The sequence below is a fragment of the Hippoglossus stenolepis genome, chromosome 10, assembly GCF_022539355.2.
Source record: "Hippoglossus stenolepis isolate QCI-W04-F060 chromosome 10, HSTE1.2, whole genome shotgun sequence".
NCBI classification, from domain to species: domain Eukaryota; kingdom Metazoa; phylum Chordata; class Actinopteri; order Pleuronectiformes; family Pleuronectidae; genus Hippoglossus; species Hippoglossus stenolepis.
This window is the reverse complement of record NC_061492.1, coordinates 14,101,726-14,124,150: the sequence shown is the minus strand read 5'-3', so window position 1 is coordinate 14,124,150 and position 22,425 is coordinate 14,101,726. Positions and strand designations below refer to the sequence as shown.

General features: G+C 42.7%; 1 protein-coding gene across 5 annotated transcripts in view; it reads right to left on the bottom strand.

Moving 5' to 3' along the window:
* ttll5 (tubulin tyrosine ligase-like family, member 5) overlaps window positions 1-22,425 on the bottom strand; it is a 53,820-nt gene that overhangs the window by 15,008 nt on the left and 16,387 nt on the right. For 3 of the 5 annotated variants that reach the window (XM_047341565.1, XM_035167423.2, XM_047341564.1), the window contains exons 13-27: window positions 19,983-20,064; window positions 19,549-19,610; window positions 16,150-16,244; window positions 14,560-14,667; window positions 13,937-14,028; window positions 13,302-13,364; window positions 12,537-12,685; window positions 12,004-12,259; window positions 10,695-10,812; window positions 9,676-9,822; window positions 9,457-9,548; window positions 9,179-9,327; window positions 8,312-8,899; window positions 7,341-7,528; window positions 5,263-5,402 (exon numbers count right to left, since the gene is read on the bottom strand). In XM_047341565.1, the coding sequence (XP_047197521.1) occupies window positions 5,263-5,402; window positions 7,341-7,528; window positions 8,312-8,899; window positions 9,179-9,327; window positions 9,457-9,548; window positions 9,676-9,822; window positions 10,695-10,812; window positions 12,004-12,259; window positions 12,537-12,685; window positions 13,302-13,364; window positions 13,937-14,028; window positions 14,560-14,667; window positions 16,150-16,244; window positions 19,549-19,610; window positions 19,983-20,064 (2,329 nt within the window). Of the gene's footprint in view, window positions 1-5,262; window positions 5,403-6,668; window positions 7,096-7,340; window positions 7,529-8,311; window positions 8,900-9,178; window positions 9,328-9,456; window positions 9,549-9,675; window positions 9,823-10,694; window positions 10,813-12,003; window positions 12,260-12,536; window positions 12,686-13,301; window positions 13,365-13,936; window positions 14,029-14,559; window positions 14,668-16,149; window positions 16,245-19,548; window positions 19,611-19,982; window positions 20,065-22,425 lie in introns of those variants that run through there. The other 2 variants (XM_035167424.2, XM_047341567.1) reach the window with 2 other exon arrangements.

The following is a 22,425-nucleotide window of genomic DNA, read 5'->3' as shown; positions in this document are numbered from 1 at the left end:
TGTGAACATACTATCCACCCATGCGTTTCTCAGTTCATATAATGGCAAATATATTGCAAAAACAACTGGTGTGACCGCAGGCCAATTCAACTTTTTCAGCTTCTGGAAACAAAGGCTTGTCTGTGAACCTTGCAAGGCCAGAGATTCTACCACGCCAGGAGACAAAACAAGAACTTGTTCTTTGTTTACAGCAGTCATTTCCTTTAACTTGGCTGCCGTTTGCACGCTGGACCACTGGGACCTTCAGGAGTTCCATTTTATTATTATGTGGTCTGAAACCCTCTCTTTTTCAGGTGAGGAGCAAAAGCTTTCCTTGAGTACAATGTCACTGTAACACCCTAAGGAGAGATCTTTCCAAAGAGGGATTGTCATCACAACATCACGCAATAAATACTGGAGATCAGCATGATTTAAAAGCAGGAGAAAGCAGAGGTCAGTCCAAAACGGTAACCAATGAAATAAGGGGGGAGAAAAAGGAGAGAGAAGAGCAGTTTTACAGCTGAGTTTCTCATCACTAGAACAGCACATGTGCAGAGCTCAAACTATCTGGGACTTCCCTCCCTGCCGGACCTCAGCTCGTGGGAGTCAGCTCACTCCCCGGTGAGCTCGCCATCCTTTAATACGCGGATATAAATTACTGTAGAACAACACAGCGGTGCAAGTTGAGCACATGTGCCGCATCAATCTAACCCAGTGTGAATGTGGGAAAATGGACGGTATGAGTTGAGATGACATCATGCCGCAGTATCTCAAAGCCCTGCCAGGTCAGTGTAAACATCAGCCACCTCAGGAGTGTGAGGGTATTTCCAGCCATTAATCAGTGTTTGTTTACCGTGTTTTACTGCAACAGTATAACACTGAGTTGAAATGTCCTAAAAATACTGAAGTGGCTACTCTCTGGAGATTTGTTGTGGGAATAAAACCAAGAATATCTTGATATCTTGAACACCTACCGATGTAAAATGACCAGTTCTGGTTTTTACTCTCAAAGGAGACCTTACATGGAAAATTAAGAAGCAAATTTACCTGACAGATTTAATTTCAAACAACAACAGCAGAGATGATTGAGCTACATACTGTAAAAGTGACAAATAATACTAGAATGATACTCAGTAGAGCAAATACCTCCACCAAGGCCCAGAAGTTACCTGCAAGTCAATCAAGCCGCAGCAAATCCAACACACTCGATGACAGTTCCCTAAATACGCCTTTTTTTTATTGTTAAAAAGGGCCACTTTAAAGAAATTGATCGGAAAGTTCCAAGTTTTGAGGGGCCCACTACCTCACCTAGTAGCGCAGGTACAATAGAGAATGGAGCCCTCCTGCAGCGCCCGCAGGCTCATTTCTTACCTGGCCTTTTACTGGCCTTTGTCTTTCCATGGTCTCTCTAACCCTTCCAACCTTGCACTGTCCTGTCGATAAAGGTGAAAAGCACCACCAAGAAATCCTGGGTTCGCCTGTGCCAAAATCGTATTGGTTCTTTAATTCTCCCATTCTTCAACCAAGTTTTGTGGCAATCCATTTTGTAGTATTTGAGTAATCCTGCTGACAAACCAAGCAACCAACGGACAGGGGTGAAAACATAACCTCTTGTCAGAGGTTATTATGAAGAATTTTAAATGTTTGGAGCATTTAAATCTTTCTACCGAGTTTGGCTGTTGGTTCAGCAAATCGGCTGTCATAAAATCCTTTGGAGTATTATACATTGCAACCAAGTCAAACAGCAATCTGACAAAATATTGAACAGAACTATAAATACCCTGCATAAGCAGAGTTGTGGTATTTCTCAGTTCACTGTGCTGGAGCGAACATAACACTGGAGGAATAATAGTTTTGTGGTCGTTTGTTCGTGGAGGAAGAAGGAAACAGGGAGGCCATGGGTGCTGCAGCTCATAACACATTAATGATTGGATGATGAAATGACCAACCCATTACAGTGATAAGGACAATTGGCTGTCTGAAAAAGTAACATAACCAAACACAACAAACTGGCTGTTCTGAGGTTCTCGCCTTGACTGTAGCCTGAACTTCTGGTTCTCTTTGTTCCCATTAATTCACAAGAACTCTCAGTGAAAATCGTCATGTATGTACCAGGAGGTCCAACACCGGAAATGAACCCAGCTGTGGGTGTACGAAGATGTGCAGCATGGTTCAAAGCTCCCCGGTTGTCAGCACAGTGGAGTGAGGGAGCCGCTCAGAGTGCTGATGCAGCATACCTGGTAGATCCTGGCAGCCGCACTTCAAAGAGCCGTACTATTCTTTGAAACCCATCATACTTCACCCCTGTGGTTGCTTTAAACAGCCAGCGAGCTTAACAGTTTCAGTATGTTTGGCACAAATTGTCAGCCCTAGTGTGTGGATGCGTGTGTGTGTGTGGATGCGTGTGTGTGTGTGTGTGTGTGTGTGTGTGTGTGTGTGTGTGTGTGTGTGTGTGTGTGTGTGTGTGTGTGTGTGTGTGTGTGTGTGTGTGCGTGTGTGTGTGCGTGTGCATATGCTATGCGTAAGTGCGTGCGTAAGTGCGTGCGTGGGGGACTCAGGAAATTCTGTGTTATAAGGAACAGCACCGAGGTGAAATCAAGATAATTTATCCTAATTTCTTATTAAAGAAGCTTCACTGCAGTAAGAGGTTCCTGCCAAACCAAGGGCTGAGGTATTGGGGTACGAGAGCATTTTATTTTACATGCCAGTGACAAATAGGAAGATAAAGGAAACCATGCTTTTTTGATGGAGAGATTTAAAATAATCTAATGAAAGCTACATTCCTCCTTCTTTGAATAGGAAATGTGATGCTATACTTTAATTTATTATCTGGTGAAAGAAGTGTAAAAGCAGAAAAGTTTAAAGGGAGTTACAAACCTTAGAGAAAAAAAATATATGATCCATCAATGCATTAGAACTTTAACCAGAAATGGGAGATCAGGAGTAGATTTCTGCTTCTTAAGTATCATATAGAAAAGCGACATGATACCCTCCATAAAATTATATATTCTGTTAAAACTCTTTTTCTTGGCTTGTGGAAATAAAAACATTTTAAAAAAGAGAAAAAGGCCAGACATTCCTGGCATTCTCTCACAGCTCGATACACAAGAAAGGGCTGGATTGGAAAAACAGAGTCCAAGATCAGGGCCAAGCTGTCTGAGAGACTGTCACTCACATGTCAACAGAGAAATAAAAAAAAGGGGTGGGGGGATGTGGGGCGGTGACCATTGACAATTATGTTTCAATGAATTACACACCCTGAGATCGCCACTGGGTTCATTATCATGGTCTGGTGCCACAGACCACAAGCATGTGATCGTAGTCTGTGCTTGTGCTTCCTTCCTTCTCCTCTCTGAAGCATTGTGAAAGGGGCGAGGAAGGAGGAATTTCAATGGCTGCAGAGGCAAGAGCCAGGAGCAGACAGACTATGTGGGTGTTGACACTGCCCCCACCAACACCACCACCACCACCACCACCACCCCTCCAATGCAATGTTTTGAGCTGCCAGCATGCTTCACACACACTCCCGGCATTCAGCTGCCAATTCTGCTGCTGCTTAGCTCCACGCAGCACAATAAAAAAATTTCAAAACAGGGAACAAAATGCCCATTTCCACACGCAACTCGCGTTCCCAAAGACGGGCTGGCACTCCGAAACCTTTTTCCAGGGGTTAACAATCTTCAATGTGAAAATTTGTTCGAGACCATTAAAAAAGTCTTGCGGTTCTACTGAGTGTGACCATAGGCCGCGATAATCTGCTTCTCTACAGTAAACACTTACAGTTGATCACTCACTCAAAAGCTGAGTGCTAGTAATCTTGGGGTAATAATTGACGCAAACCTCTGTTTCTGTTTTCAGTCCTGTTTTCCTTTATCTCAAGGCAATCTACGAAGTTATTTATATTTACATGAATTCCTGATTTGCAAAAAGTTGCGCAGTCTTTTAAACCATCTTGCCTGGATTACTGTAAAAGCCCTTTAATCAGCCAGATCTCCTAACATTGCTTTTAATTAAAACAAAATGCTGCTGCCCGGCCTATCACTGGCACTAACAGGCATGGACACATCCCCTCTGCATTTGCCTCCCCACTCTTTCTTATTGATTTCCAAATTCCATTTTTCATTTTTAGATTTACGATTCGTAACTTCAGCAACGAGGTGTCTCTCAATCAAAACAATAACAAAAGACCTAGTTTTGACGATGTCGTGAAGCAACGTGAGGTCATGGGAGTTTTCTTCACCTCCATTGCAGATGAGAATCTACCGGAGGTGACAGGTAGGAAAAAACAAACACAAAAAGGGTGACCGTGCCCCCCCCCACATTATGGAATTCTCAAGTCTCTTTTCAATCCCTTCTTAAACCTTTCTTCTGATGAAAACTTTCACATATGATTAACATAAGCTCTTATTTACACTTATTCCTATTTATTTATATAATTCTCTCAGTTTTATTATCTCTGCTCCTGTTCCAATGTTTTATTCTCACTGTTTCTTCCGACTAAAGCACGTTGTAACATTGTAAAGAAAAGTCCTATTCAAATCAAGTTTTTTTGACAGATTCTTCGCAACAGGAATGGTGTACATCAGCACAGCATCACAAACTCAGGGAGGAGATAAGCTGTTTACTTTGGCAGTGAACTCCACTGAGACTGTAACGCTCAATTCCCTCTGTGCAGCCTCAGAAGAGGGCGATCAAATAGTACATGTGAGAACAACGGTGAACTTTGACCAAAAGATGTACGACAGCTCTGACAAGGCAGCAGAGGTGTGCAATGTGATGACAAGGGTAATAGAGAAAGTTGTTAATGCTCATAAAGAGTTGACCTGTGTCTTCTCCTCCCAATATTCATCATTTTCATTTTTTTGCAATCTATACTGAGCAATCTTAAAAAAAAAATAGAAAGGTTTCAACTGGTTTCCCTATAATTTTTAGATTTTTCTTCAACTTAAAATGTTTTTCATTTGTTCATCTTATATTTTTAAGATGTGTTCTTACAAGAGTATGATAGTAAATCCTGATCTGATTCCATAAATGGAATATTGAAATTGATGCCTCCAGTGCACAAAAACTGGGATTGGAATTTGGACGGAATTGAAGTAAGTGTCCATATTCATAGATTCAGGTTTTTATGGTGAGGTAGATCGGGTGGATGTAATATTTTCTTTTTTCTAAGTAGGTTTATTGAAGCCTTTTGTGGAAAAGCAATTTCAGACCCAAATTAACGTTCAAAGACTGTTTTAATGTCTGAAAACAAGATGCCATGCCACATTTCTTTGGACTCACCCAGAGCTGCTTAGTAGATCTGTTCCAGAGTGAGCGGCTCTCACTGGGCCTTGTGTTGCAGCAGCAGTGTGCCGTACTTTAGGGTTCAGAGTGCAGCTCTCTTGGCTCAGCATCCTGTTGGCCAGGTTCAGATTGGTCAGCTGCGGGCAGAGGAGAAGACTTTAACTGATGATTCCACTCAGACAAATTAAATGACATTTTCATTACACTTATTGTAACAGCAGGAAGTTGGCATTCTGTTGTTGAATCAATATTAAGTCAAGTCTGTGCAATCATATCACTTGCTACCAGCCGGCTCACACAGCGTCGAAAGCTATGGAAAACGTATAATGAAGTGCTCGTGTTTTGTCCCCCCCCCTCTACATCGACTACTTTATTCTCTTGTATCTGGGAGCTGTTTGAAATGTACACACCGCACATGGCACAGCTAGTCTCCGCTCAGCACTAAATCCAGGTGGTCCCCTCCCCCACAGGCACCTCCATCCTTCACAAAAATCAGCTATTATGACTTGTTGGGCCAAATGTGTTTACAACCACATCAGCGCTACTGAAGCGACTGCACCTCGGTGCTGCTCCGCACCCTGGGAACCATGCTTGGCACTGTGATCGAATGTTAGAATTAATCATACCGCTCTGGGGTTTTATTTACTTTATTTCCTGCTGCGTAGCATTAAATGTTCAATGGGAAAATTGTAAAGCTGCCAAGCCTCGTACAGCGTGAAAAATGTCTCAGCATGGTGTTACTCAGCTACAGCCTTAAATAACTTATCAAGGTTGACTGGTCATGTTCTTAGAAACTATTTCATCTATATTGAGGAAGTAAAAGCATATACTTTATATGGATATATTCAGTATAATGTATACAGTATATATTGTATATGGATAATATACATAGATCATATATAGCATAGATAATGAAAGAGTTGTTGATGAAATGCCACAAATCATTTAACATATCAGAACAAGAAAATAGATAGTCTTATACTTAAGTGTTGGGCACAAAAATACACAGGTAGACACATGTACAGACCTAATTGTGTATACAGTATGTGGCCTGTAGCATGAGAGTGAGTAATTACCAAAACCTTAGGGGTCAACTAGTGTAACAGGGTGTTGTTCCTGTTTACAAAGTTCTCCATTTAGTTCAGCAAGTGATTTAATGACTTCAAATCTGTGCCCTGAAAAAACTTAATGTCCTCTGAGCCTTTAAGTGCAAAACACTGGACTGTTTCACCCTGAAAAATAAACTGCTGCCATGTCCAGGATTAACTAGTCCTAGGAAACACAGCAAACTTCTTTTAGACAGACAGAATAATGTACAGTCAAAAGGAAGCTATAAAAACTGCAGTCTGTGTGGTCTGGTGCCATCACAGAAAACTTTGACAGAAAAAAAGCCAGTGAGGAAGAGGAGGAGAACGAGGAGGGGGAGGAGGAGCAGAGTAGAGAGGTTACGGGGCTCCCCAGGCCAAAGGACAAACCTTTGGGGAACATAGAAGAAGGTGGTGATGGAGCAAGTGAAGCTGCCGCTCTCCTGCTCAGTGCCAATTTGCCACATTCCTCTATTTATAAGCATCAATTACCACAAAAAAAGTTGCTGCTTTTTAAGTATCAACAGAAATCACTCCCCCATGGTGCATCTGATAATGAGACCTCACACAGAGCTGGGGCTTGATGCGGCTCACCACTGTTTAAGCCAGCCAGACTCACCCCCGCACCAACCGGAGCCCACAGGCTGCAGGCGAGCTGAGGGCTGATGGCAGAGGAAGGTGCGCGGTAAGAGGCAGCAGACCCTCCGGCTCCGACAGGTCTGCTGAATGAATGAGCAGCGAGATGCTGCGCACAGGCATGGGGTCAGAGCCAGGTTTACACATCAACACAGAGAAATATCAGAGACCTCACAGTGAGACACACAAGAGCGGCCAGATTCGTCTTCCTTTCATGAAACGTTACAGCTCGGATTACAGTTGCTTAATAACTCGGCACGGTTTCTTTATTCGAGCACGGTGGAACTTTCTGCTCCAGGTGGGTGCAGCTGTTGGCTCGGTGGGTTAAAGAGGTTAAAAACCTAATGAACTCACGTGTTGTGTGAGCAGGTTGATGTGACTGGAGCTGGCATAGTGGCGAGCAACCTGCTTATCCGCCAGCTTTTGCAGGGCTGAAATGAAGGCCTGCTGGTTGGACTGGGCCTGGGCAGAGAGGGAGTTTAAATCCTTCAAGGCCCCCACTGAGTTTGACTTAAGCTTACTGGAGCTGCTCCTCCTGTTGACTGAAGGAAAAAATCAGAAGACAAATGTGAGAACATATAAGACCCAGTTCACACCTGGTATTTCCTAGACCTAGTGTTCCAGCATTAAGGTCGTTTATTCACACCTGCATTACAATGTGTCCTGAATGTGTCTCCACTTCCCCGCTCTGTGTGCAAATACACATGTTCGTCATTTTGGTTTGCAAAGACCAAATGATGTTGTTCTTACCCAGTTTGAGTTTACTGATGTGTCCGATGTTTGTGTGTGAGTGTCAGGAGAGGCTGAATGAATGAATGCGAGCAGCTATGAAGAAAGATTTGACCACTTTAGGAAAAGTATCAATCATTTTGTGGTGGTCAGTGTTGATATTGTGGCTCCAAACAAATTAACATATGGTCACTGAGAAATGTAAAATTACATTTAATATCTGTAGCAGGTCAGAAGATGTCAGCAGAGTAGGTGGTCATTCAAGCACAAGTGGGGCATATTTGAGTGTGAGCGCAGAGTTTTGAGTGAGAGCATTACAACATCCGAATGTGAAATCAATAAGTCCAACCCTCAAACTGAAAGACCACGCTCTCGAATCAAGATAGGAAAATGAATAGCCATGTGTGTGGTTTGAGTGATTAAATGTCAGGACGCATTCAGGATGCATTTGGGTGCATTCAGACCTGTACTTAGCGCTGACCGCTTGTGATCGGATCACTCAGGACGGATGTTAATCCCAGGTATGAACAGGGTTTAAGACTGAATCAGACAACAAGAGGGTCAGTGCAGCGCAGAGCAGGGAACAAAAGGTTTACCTTGGCCTGCAGACGTGGGTCTTGAGAGCTTCTGGCTGTAGATGTGCGTGGCACTCTGGATGGATGAGGCTGCCCCAGAACCGGATGTGGATGTGGCGAAGGACTGAATCCTCCTGAGCTCCTGGGATGGTTGCGCGGTTGAGACTGTGTTAGAGCCCGCGGAGACAGCCGTCCACGTCACTCTCGGGGGTTTCGTGACCATAGGGACAGAGGTGTACGCAGGAAGGACGGAAAGAGTCTCAGGATGACAGAACTGAGACTTTGCCAAGCTCTGTGTGTAGGACGGCGGCTGCGGAGCGGGTGGTGGTGGCGGTGGCGGACAGTGAAGAGGGAGGGAAGCTGGTGCAGGAGAGCAGTGCTGCACATGAACATGTGTGCAGTCTAAAGTCACAGGAAAGCCGGAGTAGTGCTGAGACGCCTGGACATCTGGCTGGGCTTTACTGGCTCCAACCGCTGCCTGTTGTTCTTCAGACAGCGCCCGTACAGAAGGTTGACTCTCGGCGGCCTTGATGTCTGGGTCACTGCTGACTTTCCCCGTGGAGAGCGAGGACTCTGAAGCGCTGGAATCCTCTTTGGCCACAGAAGGAGCTGCTCAAAAGACGAAAGAAGCCAGAGCCCCTTTATCATCAGTTAGCCATTCCTCGCCTCTGACACACATTTGTTTTCCCCCAAAGAGAGCTAATCATTTGAAGCTGACCTTTTCCTCACCCCACATGACTCAATTCTTTTCTCCTAACTTTTTTCTCAAGTTTACAAATCTAAACAATTCCTGTTTACTGTGCTTGAATGATAAAATATTAAACATAAACCAGACCTACAGTAACAAGAATATGGGGGGAGAAAATAAAACACATGGAAGGAACTCACTTTTGGAATTCTCACAGTTGCCAGAATCTCCCGAGGCATTTATTTCACGAACGTCTTTCTTAACACTCCTGACTTTTGTTCCTAGGAAGACGTTGGCTGATTTATTTTTCTGTGTGTAGAATGTCAGTACTTCCTCCAGATCGTTTTCACTGTTAATGAAAACAGGAGATAAATGTGTATAGCAGACTGAGATCACTCCTCACTCAGTAGCATATATAAGTGGAACGGTAAAGAGCCAAACTTTGAACAATGGTGTGAGGGCTTGCCAATTCACTAACCTTGCAGCAGTGATGTACTCCTGAAAAACACTGGGGTTAACACAATGCTCCTCTTTGCTCTTCTCCTGTTTTTTCACCATGTGCTCAGTTTCCTGAGAAGATAAGAACAGAAATAAAAGAGCAGATTTACTCAGATGTCTGTCGAGAAACTGCCCAATGTCTCTTGCGTTTCTTTCAATTTATTCTTTGCTAAAGAAATTGGCATCTGGGAACATGTACCTTGTTGTAACAGTAGACAAACTCTCCTAACTGGTAGGACAGGATGCGTCTGCGGTCTTGGAGTGGTAACTGGCGACTGGGCAATACCACCTTAATGTCTTGTTGAAGGTTACTGGCTGCTCTTCTCAGGAAGCGAATCACCAGCTCCTGAGCAGACAGAAAACATACACGTGATTATCACTGCTTTATCATGCAGTACTCATTCAAACTGCCTGTGTGTGTGTGTGTGTGTGTGTGTGTGTGTGTGTGTGTGTGTGTGTGTGTGTGTGTGTGTGTGTGTGTGTGTGTGTGTGTGTGTGTGTGTGTGTGTGTGTGTGTGTGTAGATCAGGTATTACTCATGTTTTGGGGACCTTTATCTCTTTACAAAGTCACGTTATGGGGACATTTGTTCCATATGGGGACAAAAATCAAGTCCCAGTAACGTAAATCATTGATTTTTAAGACAAAGACATGTTTTATGGTTAGGATAGAATTAGGTTTTGGTCAAAATTAGGTTTAGGTTAAGGTTAGATTAAGGGTTAGGCTAGTAGTAACTATGGAGACATGTCATGGAGACACGACTGTGTGTGTGTGTGTGTGTGTGTGTGTGTGTGTGTGTGTGTGTGTGTGTGTGTGTGTGTGTGTGTGTGTGTGTGTGTGTGCGTGCGTGCGTGCGTGCGTGTGCTTTCCTTTTCAGCGGCCAATGCTTTTCAAAAACACTGAGACCTTTGAAGTTAAAGGCCTACAGATCAGGCCTGAGATCATATTCATTTTCCCCAAAGGTTTGAGGTCACTGATGATGATGTACACCATTACAATGCAGACTTTTCCAATCAGGCCATTTTTATTTTTTAAGAGACTACATTTTCCTTCTACGTGGCCACAAATGCATCATACACATTTCAGCTATAGCAAGGGAACAAATGAGTAACAGAATATCAAATGAGAAGAAGTCTGGCACAGACGTATGGGAAACATGCTCCAGGATAAATCATCCGGTTTATTCGTAAGAGGAGATTAAAAATGATTATCACTGTACCATTTGGTCGCTGTCCTTGTCTGGCCAAGCTGGGACGGAGTTGGTTCGGCTCTCTGCTAACAGCCTGAGCTGGACTCGCTGCAGGTATGAGGAGAAGGCCACTCTGGCCTGCACCTTACTGGAGAGGAGATGCAAAAGTAGAAAGAGCGGAAAATCATCATGAACTGCAAAGTTAAAGAAATAGACAAGAAAAGATGTCACAACAATGAATGATCTTTACTTAGAGTCAGTGTCATATTTCAGATTACTCCTCATACAGTAAGGCCTTTTTATAGTGAATATGATGTGTTTTACATGCTTTGATCTTACACTCTGTTTTATTTAGGTATTAAGTAATAAGCAAATAATAATAATAACAATAGTAATGATTTGCTTGAAACTGACAGTAAGGACTATTTTGTTACGCTGGAATCATGCAGTGATACATCTGTTACAACAGGAAGATGATGCGTTCCTCTTCATTCCTTTTTGCTGACATATCATCCAGATAAACAGAGAAAAACAAAAACAGGTACAGAGTGTATCACTTTCAGCCAGAAGTTGTTGAAACACAATGTTTCCTGTCCTGCTCCGGTATCAGAATGATAAATTGTCTCTACGGCCCAGGTGAACCTGGAACGAGAGCTGTCGGAAAACTGCAGATGAAAAAAAAAAAAGCAAGAAAGAAAAAGTTTTGAAAAAAGCTGTCAAATACCAACAATGATATGCTGTACTATAATTTCCTTGCTTCATACACAGTCTTGGCAAGCACTGCGGAATTTCTACAAACTCAGACTTGTTATTGTAATTCCTCCTCAAATTACAATTTCAGGCACACTTTTCAAATCGACAGGAGACCACGGACTGTTGCATGCAACACAGCAGTACATATGGCACAAACACGCAGCAGTGTGTAGTGCTTTTGAAGGGATATACGAAAAGTTAAAAAAAAATTAATTTCCAGGTAACATAAAAGTTAGGATTTTATTCCTCTTTCATGTATAGTGGAGCATTAACGAATACAGGACTATTATTGAAGCTCTGTGATTGCAACTGGTACTAAATCAACATGTTTTATTACCCATTTATTTCACTAGCAGGTTAGATGTTATTAAAAATCCAAGATGTGGATATCTTGCAGCCTGTTCTTTCAGACAACACTGGTGACAGGTACACATTGATGAGGAAAAAGGGGACTGAACTTCTTCTCATCTCCTTTGCTGGGTACATAAAGAGGAAAAGATGGGAAAGCGAGGGAGAAGAAAATACTGGAAGGGAGGCAGATGACGGCAGCCGCCAACCTGAGCAGCAGCCCAGAACATGGACTGACCTGAGGTCCCACCCTTGCTGAAGGATGTTGAGCAGGTTGACTCTGGGCCTGGCATTGTGTGTGGCTGCCTCCGAGCTGGACAGAGCCTCACTGTGGCAGCGCTCCAGTGGTGCGGCCACTTGTTTTCTTTGCTCTGCTACCAAAGCCTTGTGTGAGACTGGCTCGAGAACTTGTTTCACCTCCTCTCTTTGCTCCCGAGCGCACTCCTCTCCCCCCCAACCGCTGCTCTCGGCCGAGGAGGCCTTGGATTCCTTCCCTGAGGCACGCACCGTTGAAAGGAAAGACAAATGTCAGTTGCATCACTGGCATTTTGGATTAAATACATGTATACACTCAAAATAGGCCTTTTATTGTTGCTGCAATGAAATGAACTCATTCAGAGTCATATTTGGCCAACCTCACCATGACACAGGGGAGTTATTTATTGGAACCAAAAGTGTATTAGTGTGTGATGTTATCCCACTTAGCTACGCTCTTCTCAGTTACACAAAAAAAGCAGTTTGCTAAAATGAGGCGGAACACATTGGGCCTACCCGATTTTTTCTTCCCCGCAGCAGAGCGATGAGTCAGGTGGCGCTGTCTCCTCTTACGGGTCTCCAGAGACAGCAACTTCCTCTCATACTGGACTGCGTGACAGCGATGGACGGCGTCCACCTGCAGCTGCACATTCCCATTCACATTCCTGAGAGACAGAACAAGACACATCAGCACAATTGTAATAACAACAAAAATAATGATTTATACGCATATTATCAACAATTACAAGGTAATTTGCAGCACATTTTTTAACTGAAGCCAGTTCTGAGAAAGATTAGTGCGGTTTAGTAGTTTGTCCAGAGCTTGACGTGACCGGCAGTGACGGCCCGAAAGAGGGAGAACGAAAAGCAAATAATAACAGCAGCCGAGGTCTTGCAGCAACAACCGTCTCCCTAATCTGGCTTCCTAACGAATATGGAAAAATCGTAGATGGGCTTAGTTGGGGGCCAAATCTCCGGACAATATTGCATTGCAATCAAAGCTGTGGTTAAAACTTGAAAGATAAATGCATGTTGCATTAAAAAAACAAAAATGTGGTTCAATAAAAAGACACAGTTCAACTGTTTTCCCCCTTTGCCCCTGAATGGACAACGCCACATACACACTGGGCGCATGCTGGAAAAGTTGACTGTGCTTTTCAGCTGTTCCCCTCACCTATTCAATCCAAGGAGCAAACAAATGCCACGTTCGAACCCGACCCCTTTCCACAAACCGATGGAGAGATTTATTCCCCCAATCTCGACCACAGTGGAAATGCTTACCTTCCATGGAAAAGTCTGTTCGCCAGCATATAGTTCATTGAAGTCTTGGACTCCAGATATCCACTGAGAGAAGAAGATAATAAGCAAATTACAATAATCATAAAGGCAGCAGCCCCATTAAGCCTTGACCACTCTACTTTGTGGCAAATGTGTTAAAATGAGGCTTCTGTTATACAGCTACTCCGAACGCAGCCGCTATTAAATACACCAATAATTTCCCAACAACCGCTCAATAATATGCTTCTTAAAATGCCACAAAATCCCTGCTGCTAATGCAGCCATGGAGCTAATCAGGCAACAAATCCTCATATAGGAATATGAAATGTAAGCACAAAAGCAGATTTCCTCTCTAAACTTCAACAATTAGTCACTGTAGGATGTAAGCTTCTCCTGGAACGGATCACAGAGTTCAACTAATAGGTTCTGAAGACAAATGGTCAGTAACTGTAGCTACACCTAAGTCTGGTATTTCAATTAGACACAGGCAAGAGGAGTCACATGGCCTGGTTTGTTTCAGGACTGATTCCATCAATTTAACCTGAATGTCTACTTTTATTTAAGGACACCATTAATCATGAGTAACTTTATCGACATGCACCACTCCAGTGTTACGAGTTCATCGATCTGCTGCTCACCTGTAGAGCTCCCATGTTTCTGCAGTGGGAAAGATCCTGATGAAACCTCCTCGCCTCTCGTACTCCTCCTTTATCCTCCTCAGCACTTTCGTCTGTATTTGTGAAAAAACAAAGGAAAGCAAAATATATTTTCCCAAAATTGAAACAGCTTAAATAAATAAAGAGATTCTGAACACTTAAATGTTTTTTTCTGAGCTGTAAACTAAACTTTATCACTGCTCTTTGATGAAAATGCTGGTTTTAATATCACATTTATAGGAGAATTTATATTTAAAAAAAACTACTTTCATGACATGTGCCTGTGCCCGTGGTTCAAACGGCTCTGGACCACTGCGCTCCTCAGGCACAGTTTATTACCGGTTGTCTGTTGCCCGTGCCTGTGGCTCGGAATGACCGGGGTCTTGTCGGTCAGAAAATTCTGGAGGCCTCATACGTCATTTCTGTTGCAAAAGTGTGTGCTGGAGTCAATGAGTGTGTGTGTGTGTGTGTGTGTGTGTGTGTGTGTGTGTGTGTGTGTGTGTGTGTGTGTGTGTGTGTGTGTGTGTGTGTGTGTGTGTGTGTGTTTGTGATTTCAGGTTTTAAATATTAAAAAATCACACACATCACCATTATGAAGAGCTTACCTCCTCAGCAGTCAAGCTCAAAGTGCTTTCTCCTTGACCCTGTTTAGCTGCTTGCTTGTCTTTTGACCCCTCTGTTTCAGAGGTACTAGCTGACGCAGGCTTCTGTCGCTACAGGGGACAAGAGTGGAGGCAAAGCATGTAAAGGAATGTAATTACGCTCAAAGGTTTTCAAAAGTTGTCTTGCATTTTTGGAAAAGATGTGATCTCTGACTGACAAACATGACCTTTTTCATCAAGAAATTCTCATTAATAAATGTAAACTACACCTAGAGAAACAAAAGAACCCTCTCTTCTTTCCTTCCTGTCATACAAATGGAACATTTTGTTATACACTGGCATTCCTGGCTGTTTCCCCACTGCATGCACGACCAGGCTGTGATTGACAACTTTGGCATGTGGACTGGAACGTGGGCCAGACAGCAAGGCGCAACCCCACGGGATCACATACAGAATTTGTCATCTAAATAGCAGGGGGATTACATTTAATTTGTCTGACGCGGCTGGGGGGATACAAAGGGAGCCAAAAAGTGACAAGGCCTAATCCCAGTAAAAGAGTCTCAACTGTTGCCCCTAATCAAAGTAAGAGGAGAGGACAGGTTCACCGAAGGCCCCCGGAGTTCTTCAACAGCCCCTGTGACGGCCCTGGCTTGGAGGCGGCCTTGTTTTAGGTACGTCTGAGTAACTGAGACTCCTCACAGCAAAGTTTTGACTTTTTTCGAGTCATGGGGTGCATTGCAGAATCTCAAGCACTTGTTTACAAAAGCCACTTTGCTAATGTAATGAGAATTCTATTAAAGAGCCGCATTAGGGATCAATAAAAAACATCTGTCTGCCACGATGAAAAACAGTAAAGCCACATAATCAAATCAGAGAAAAGCAGGAAGCAATTTCTTACCGGTAATGTAACAGCCATCAAGGCATTGCAGAGGAACAAGGCAAAAGAAGATTAATATGTTGGAGTCAGAAGAAAGACTTACCGCTCTGCTGTGTGCAGCGGCTGTCAGTGCAGAGAAAGGTTTCTAAGAGGCGATGGGTGAAGACAGTGAGTCGTGGGTGAGCTTCAGCATTATTATTTAACCTTTTGCAAAGCCGCATACAGACGACATGCATGCCACATCAGCATGCAACAATGAAACACTGTTACTGTGTGTCTACAAAGGTCGTTTACACAATGTAAGGTGGAGCAGAAATCTGTCTGATTTAGTAATCTCCCTCCAGCAAGACCCCGCGCCAAATCTGGGTGCAGTAGTCAAGCGGAGAGGGAGCCAAGTGCATTAGCTGTTGTGGCATCATTAGGCAACGAGGCCTGGAGAGAGCATTAGTCACTTGATTAGAAATGATAAAACAATAAGCCACAGAGAGTAGCACTTACAAACTGATGTCACTCAAACGCTGTAATTACATTAGCAGTTGTTTTGCATTACAGTGAATTTTCCATGAGGGTAGGAGACAAGCTCAGCGACAGTGGCAGGAATGTAGTGCGAGCAACAGGGAGATGAAGACAAGGATGGGAATATTTCACAAGCACGGGTGAATGAGTGCAACACTTGGCTTGCCTCTTTTCTGTGTATGCGTGTGAGTGTGTAGTACCTGCGCTCTGGGGGCTGCTGGGTGTTTGAGGCTGGGGTCCAGGGCGACTCGGTCAGAGCGTGGTTGTTTCGTCAGAGGGTCCTGACACGCAAAGCCTACAGGGGCGCAGAACACTCATAACCATGTGTATCGATAACATCGGGTCTTGAATATGTTCATTCCCATGAACTTCATACTGTATGTTGCATCACAGCTGAAGTGTTTGTGCAAGAAACAGCAGGGCAAAAGGTAATAGGGGATTCAACAATATCTTAACAAATATCCTGCATATGAAACACATATATTTTATATATTTTTAGGCAGAAAAGTTAGAGTTGTTTTATTATAGTGATTGTTGATTGTTGCACAATACAGCATCTTGATAGGAGTGGCCCTCACAATAAACACTTTTTAATGCAAGTGTGTGTGTGTGTGTGTGTGTGTGTGTGTGTGTGTGTGTGTTTGTTTGATAATGATTTAACAGCACTAAAACCTGCTGATGCTGAATTATTGCACTCGTATAATTGTGTTGCAATCGTATTGTCACTTTAGGTACATTGTGTTTCCCTGTGTATGAAATGTGCTACAGAAACAAAACTTGACTTGATTTGACTTGATGTGGAACAGACCGGGTTGCTTGATCGAAGGCACAGTTCAACATTTTGCAAATACTCTTTGTCACTTTTTTTGCTGGGAGAGAGAAAAGTGACACCACACTTATTGTATTTCTCACTGTTAAATGTAACCCTGCAGCAGCCAGTTACCTTAGTAAGTAGTTAGCTATTTATTTCTTAAAGTGTAATGCACCAAAATGTGCTCAGCCCTCTTGGGTTTACATGACACTACAAATATAGCTAGAATGTCACTCAGTAGAGCGTATACCTCCTCCAGTCCCCTTATGAAACCACATTTAAATTCTCTAGATCCAGATTTTTATTTTGACAACAAAAATATTGAAAAAACGTCATATATCATAATGTTACAGAAAGTAAAAACTAAATCCTGATCAAGATCGGCACCATAATCTGATGGGCTCTTCTTCTCTGACCCGTACCCCATCATTCCACCATATTTTGTGGTAATCCGTCCAGTAGTTTTTGCGAAATCTTGCTAACTAACAACAAAATCGGCGAAAAACATGTCAGACTGTCACTCACAAATAAGAGCGCAATCCTTCTCCTTAGATATTAAACATATATGAAACATAACTACGGCATCAACTGTGCCTTCAACACATAACCGCACACTGCAGACACGCTGCAGGCACGCTAACATTTACATTTAAGTGCATCGCAGTGGCAGCGAAGAGAAGTGAGGGAAAATGTTTGCAACTAATGGATGTTCCCACCCTGTCAATATGATGTAAATCTATGATCCTCTGTTTGTCAATTCCCACAGAGCTGACTACTGGCAAAAGGGAAATGTTCCAGAAATACACTATGTTTATGTTGTATCTTGCAGCAGTCATACTTGAGCTGAATTAAGTCTATTGGCAGCTTGGAGCTGCAGGCTATTTGTTCTACCTCATCCGAGCCGTCAGGTAAGAATCAGGCCCCGGCCTCGCTCTTGCCTAAACACAGCAATTATCACAAACACGGGGCGACACGGAGCTGACAGCTATACACAGGCGGAAAATGAATGCTAATGGAATGCTGTCATTATTTACAGGTCTGGGATGCAGCCCAAGTGTTATCAGCCAACAGCGGCTGACTTCGCTTGTTTGGAACATAATAGACGTGCTATGTTTTACACGCCACTGCTCATTTTCACCAGGCCCTCGCTAACGTCTCACTTCAAAGATAACTGGCAATTTATGATTCTGCTCTTTCATTAAATGAGCCTGAGGGGAGGGCGTCAAGCCACGGCCTGGCCTGGGCCTGAGACATAAGTGGGCATGCACGTATGTGTACGCACTTACACACACACACCACACACACACACACACACACACACACACACACACACACACACACACACACACACACACACACACACACACTAGACAATTTTTTAATATCATTAGGCTGAGACCACAGACAGACCTCATGATTGAGTGCTATTGTAGATGGATTCCAGCAAGTCAGTGATTCATGTGATTGGTAATCAGGATAAAGTAGAAGATTAAATTGAAGGTGTAATATCTGTTTTTCTTTTGAAGAGTTTTTATAGTATTTATTACATTTTAAGTGCATACTCTTATGGGCAATATTCTTTTGTTTCCTTTTGTCTGACTGTTAATTCTAAACTCCTAATTTCGCTGTTCATAGTTTGTTTGCTGTATAATAACAATAAAGGCTTTTGGTTTTACAACATGAATACGTCGTGCTCTGAGATCATATGTATATGCTTGTGTATGTGGTGGTGATCAGATTATGAGATCCCTCTTGTTCTAAACTTACATTTCATAAAAAAATTTAAATTCTTTTGTGTGTGAGAATTGAGTAATTAAAAAGGGAGGAGGCATAACGGAGACGCATCTCCCTCCCTGCTGCAAACACTGTAATATCAACAGTGTTCATCTCTGCCCCGGGGCCAGGCTTTTTTTTTTTATGTTTTCATGCTAAAGATTGCTTTAATTATTTGACATGTAGGATCCAGTCTCAAAAGAGCTTAATGACTAAAAATCAACTAAAGCCTCTGTTGACAATTTTGTCCGTGTATCATTTCAAAAGTTTAAAAAGAGCTTTATTCTCTCAACACCTCAGCTCCCACATGAAGCCGTGCACCTATTTTCGGCACTTTGCGCAAACCCCCGACAAGTGGAATGTGGGAAAAGATTAGGCGTTAAACAATAGACGACTGTCTTCATCATTGGAAACCTGTTAGAAACAGCCAAGTAGCAACCACGCCTTTAAATGGAGACTGGCAAAGGAATTGCAGCATAATTACAGGACTTTTCATTTTATATTAGGTTCTTCAAAATGTACAATCTTTAAACCAAAATCATCGAGCGAGCGAATAAAGCATTCGCTTCATGTTGTCAACCAAATCCAGTGTGTGGCTTCATGTGGAGTTCAACTGTGGTGAACTTTGACTTGTGATATTTGCCTGCATTTGCGTGTATGAGACCCGGCCCTTACTCAGCAAAATCTATAATTCCGATATTTTTATAATTCTATTTCTTCTTTTTGTGTTTTATTTACCAAATCTTTCCCCTCGTCTGTTAATTATGTGATGGTTGATACTGTAGAAGTTCTTCTTTTCTAAGATTTTTAAAGGTTTCTACTTATTTAGATATATGGATAATAAATAGATACTTCATAAATCCAGAGGGGAAACTTAGGAAGCTTGCTGGCCTAATGCACTTTGTTTCACCAGCATAAACAATGAATTTATACAAATTAAATGTCTATCAAACTGTCTAATCACTTTGGAAACCAGAGGAAGTTGTATTTAGTTATCCTTTAAGCACGCACTCACCCACAAGCGAAAACATGTCTGCAACCATGCTGGCTTTTATCTTCAGATCCAAGGGCGCATCGCTGTAAATAGATGGATTTCGGGTAAATGACACAAAGAAGCAAACACAAAATTTACAACTCAGTGCACAGGGAGGAACAAAATTAGTTGTAAGAGGATACAGATTTGTTGTGTGACCTTGACTAAACTGCTTAACTGACAAAATGGGTTTTTAGAAACAACATTTTGGCTACATCTGTAGCGTGACACACTGGTTTGAGTGCCATTTCCTTCAATGTGGCAACATTTTTTATTAACCACTTGCATATTATGAAGAAAAAGCAATAAAAAAAAAATAGACTGTTTGCGTTGGTGGAGTGAAAAGAAACATGTTCAGCACGAGATTCTCCGAAAACAACGGACTAAGTAATCAAATGTGAGACAGTGTCACTCACCAGGCCAGGGAGGGAGAGAGGTTCACCTCTAACAACCAGGGTTTGAGGTTGGAGTCAATGAGCACATCAAAACCATACAGCTCTGCAGAGGAAAACACAAAATGAATCAAAAGGCTTTCACCACAGACTGGGAAGTCGGCAGAGACAGAGAGAGAGAGAGGGGCAGAATTAGAAACCTCTCTGATCAGCTCACTGAAAATAAAGGATGAAGGGTATCACAGTCATGAGCCTTTCCAGAGTTTTATCATAGCCCCATTATGTGGCACTTGGCAACATGGCCTTCTGTCTTTCTGCTACTCATTACACGCATGTTAAAGACCCAATCACTCACTAGAGAAACATTCACCAAAAGTCTGCTACTGAGGGATTGGCGCAATTGCATTAACTAACTACATACACATTTCATCTGTCATGAATTTTGCTTATGTAAGTTATATATATATATATAGTATATACATATATATATATATATAGTCAATAATTTTCTCATGACCAGAAAGGTCAACCAGTCGACATGCTGTCACTATAGATTACCAAGAAGGACGGCCCTCTAATGGCTACCAGGGAAAGCTGAACCTACATCATAAAGGTCATATCTCGTACAACTTTGTGAGATAAACATGAACTCCAGGAGAATAACAATGTTATAAAGCCCTTTCTGTACAGATGTATATATTCCACTCCAGCGACAGGTTAGCACAGAGTGACACAATAAAAAGTCCTTAACAAAGTGTTCAGGAAGTTCCCTTTCTCACGTTTCTCTCTTGTTTCACTGACTGATACATGGCTCGCCATGTCTGAGTCTGCGTGTGAGCCCGGTGACAGCCCTCATGCTGCTTCTGAGGAGTGTCACCCTAAAAGCCAACGACCCGCCGGCCCCAGCAGCAGCAGCTTGCAGGGAAACCACATTATTTTACAGGGATAGGGCAAAGCCCACATAGGAGCCAGAGGAAAAATCCTTCTAATGGCACTTCAAAAGAAACAGACTGTGTTGAGAATAGACCGGTGGGGGTGGGGGGGAGGGTGGCGGCTTGGGAGTTTCAAAGCTGCAATAACCAGCTCTGTTTGTTCTAGAATCTCAGGTCAATGCCAGTGTTAAGCACACAAAAGCCAGTATGACGGCAAGCAATGGCTTGATAGTTGCACTCGGTTGAAAGAAGACTGACTTAAAAGTTATTAGGCTGCTCATTGCGTAGCATACGGTTAAAAATAAATCAAGGCCGTTTAGAAAGTTAAGGACAGACAAAGTGTTAAGCAAACATGAACATAAAACACTGAAGGCAGAAGTCGGTTAAAACTACATGATCTTCATCGGACATTGTTCAGCAGTTTTCCTTATTTTGGTCGAAATTCAAAGGAAATACAGGAACTCATGTCTTCAGAATGTTTTGTTTATTTATGTCAATGAAATGTTTTCATACTTGTTTTAGGATTGCTTGTGCACATGTCAGAATTACTGTTCACGACATAGCAAGTAACAGTGTAATAACATTTGAAAAAAATGTTTTAGAGGTGGTAGGGGTTGGTATTTTGTTACAGACACATGTTTTGTCTCATTTCTTGAAATGTCCCAAAAGCCATCAATAAATAAAGTTGAAAGAAAATGAAAAAAAAGGCGGTATCTGTGGCCCTCGCAGGACTGTGATGAACACAAGCAGTCATAGCATGGCGTACTGGTCTGTCACAAACCCACCTGCCAGCCTGTGTGCACCCTGCCCGTGCTCTCACTGTGCATGACCGGGGTCTTTAGCCGGATTGACATACTCCACTGAATCAGAGGCGATAGTCATAAGTCAATCAAGGAACAGTTTTCTAGCAGTTGTCAGGCAGTGCACGTTGATGTGTTTTGGGGCTGTAGTTTTGACGAGAGGGCCAATGGGAAGGGGGGTAAATGTATTATTTTCAAAGTGTAGCCTGCTCTTGCTAGCTTTTCCAGGATTGCCAACCCTAGCTTTAGTGGCTGTTTATTGCAGGGGTTCTTGCAAAAACCGATGTAATATAAACATGTGATTGGACCCGGCGTGTAAAGTGTAATAAAGGCAATAAACTTTCAGCTTCTGTCTGCGGGCCAAAGATTTTTGTTCATAAACATTATTTACACTATTCCACTACACTGAGCCCACTGGTTCTTTTATTTAAGGTTCTAAAGTTCCCTTAAAGCACTTCTTCACTTATGTTTTCATTATCTTTTATTTAAAAACTCCACAGAGAAAATCCTGTTCACTGTCATTTTCACTGGGCTACTGTATTTCACATGGTTTAAGTGTCAACTTATGGTATTGCCATGAGGCCCAAATTGCCCAAAGTTTGCCATAAATCCCTGAGCCAAGCGGTGCCATCTTTAACCTCTTTAACTTATAAGGATGGGCTGGACCCCCACTGCTCCACAGTGCTCAGAGCTAACATTTCATCCACACACACACACACACACACACACACACAC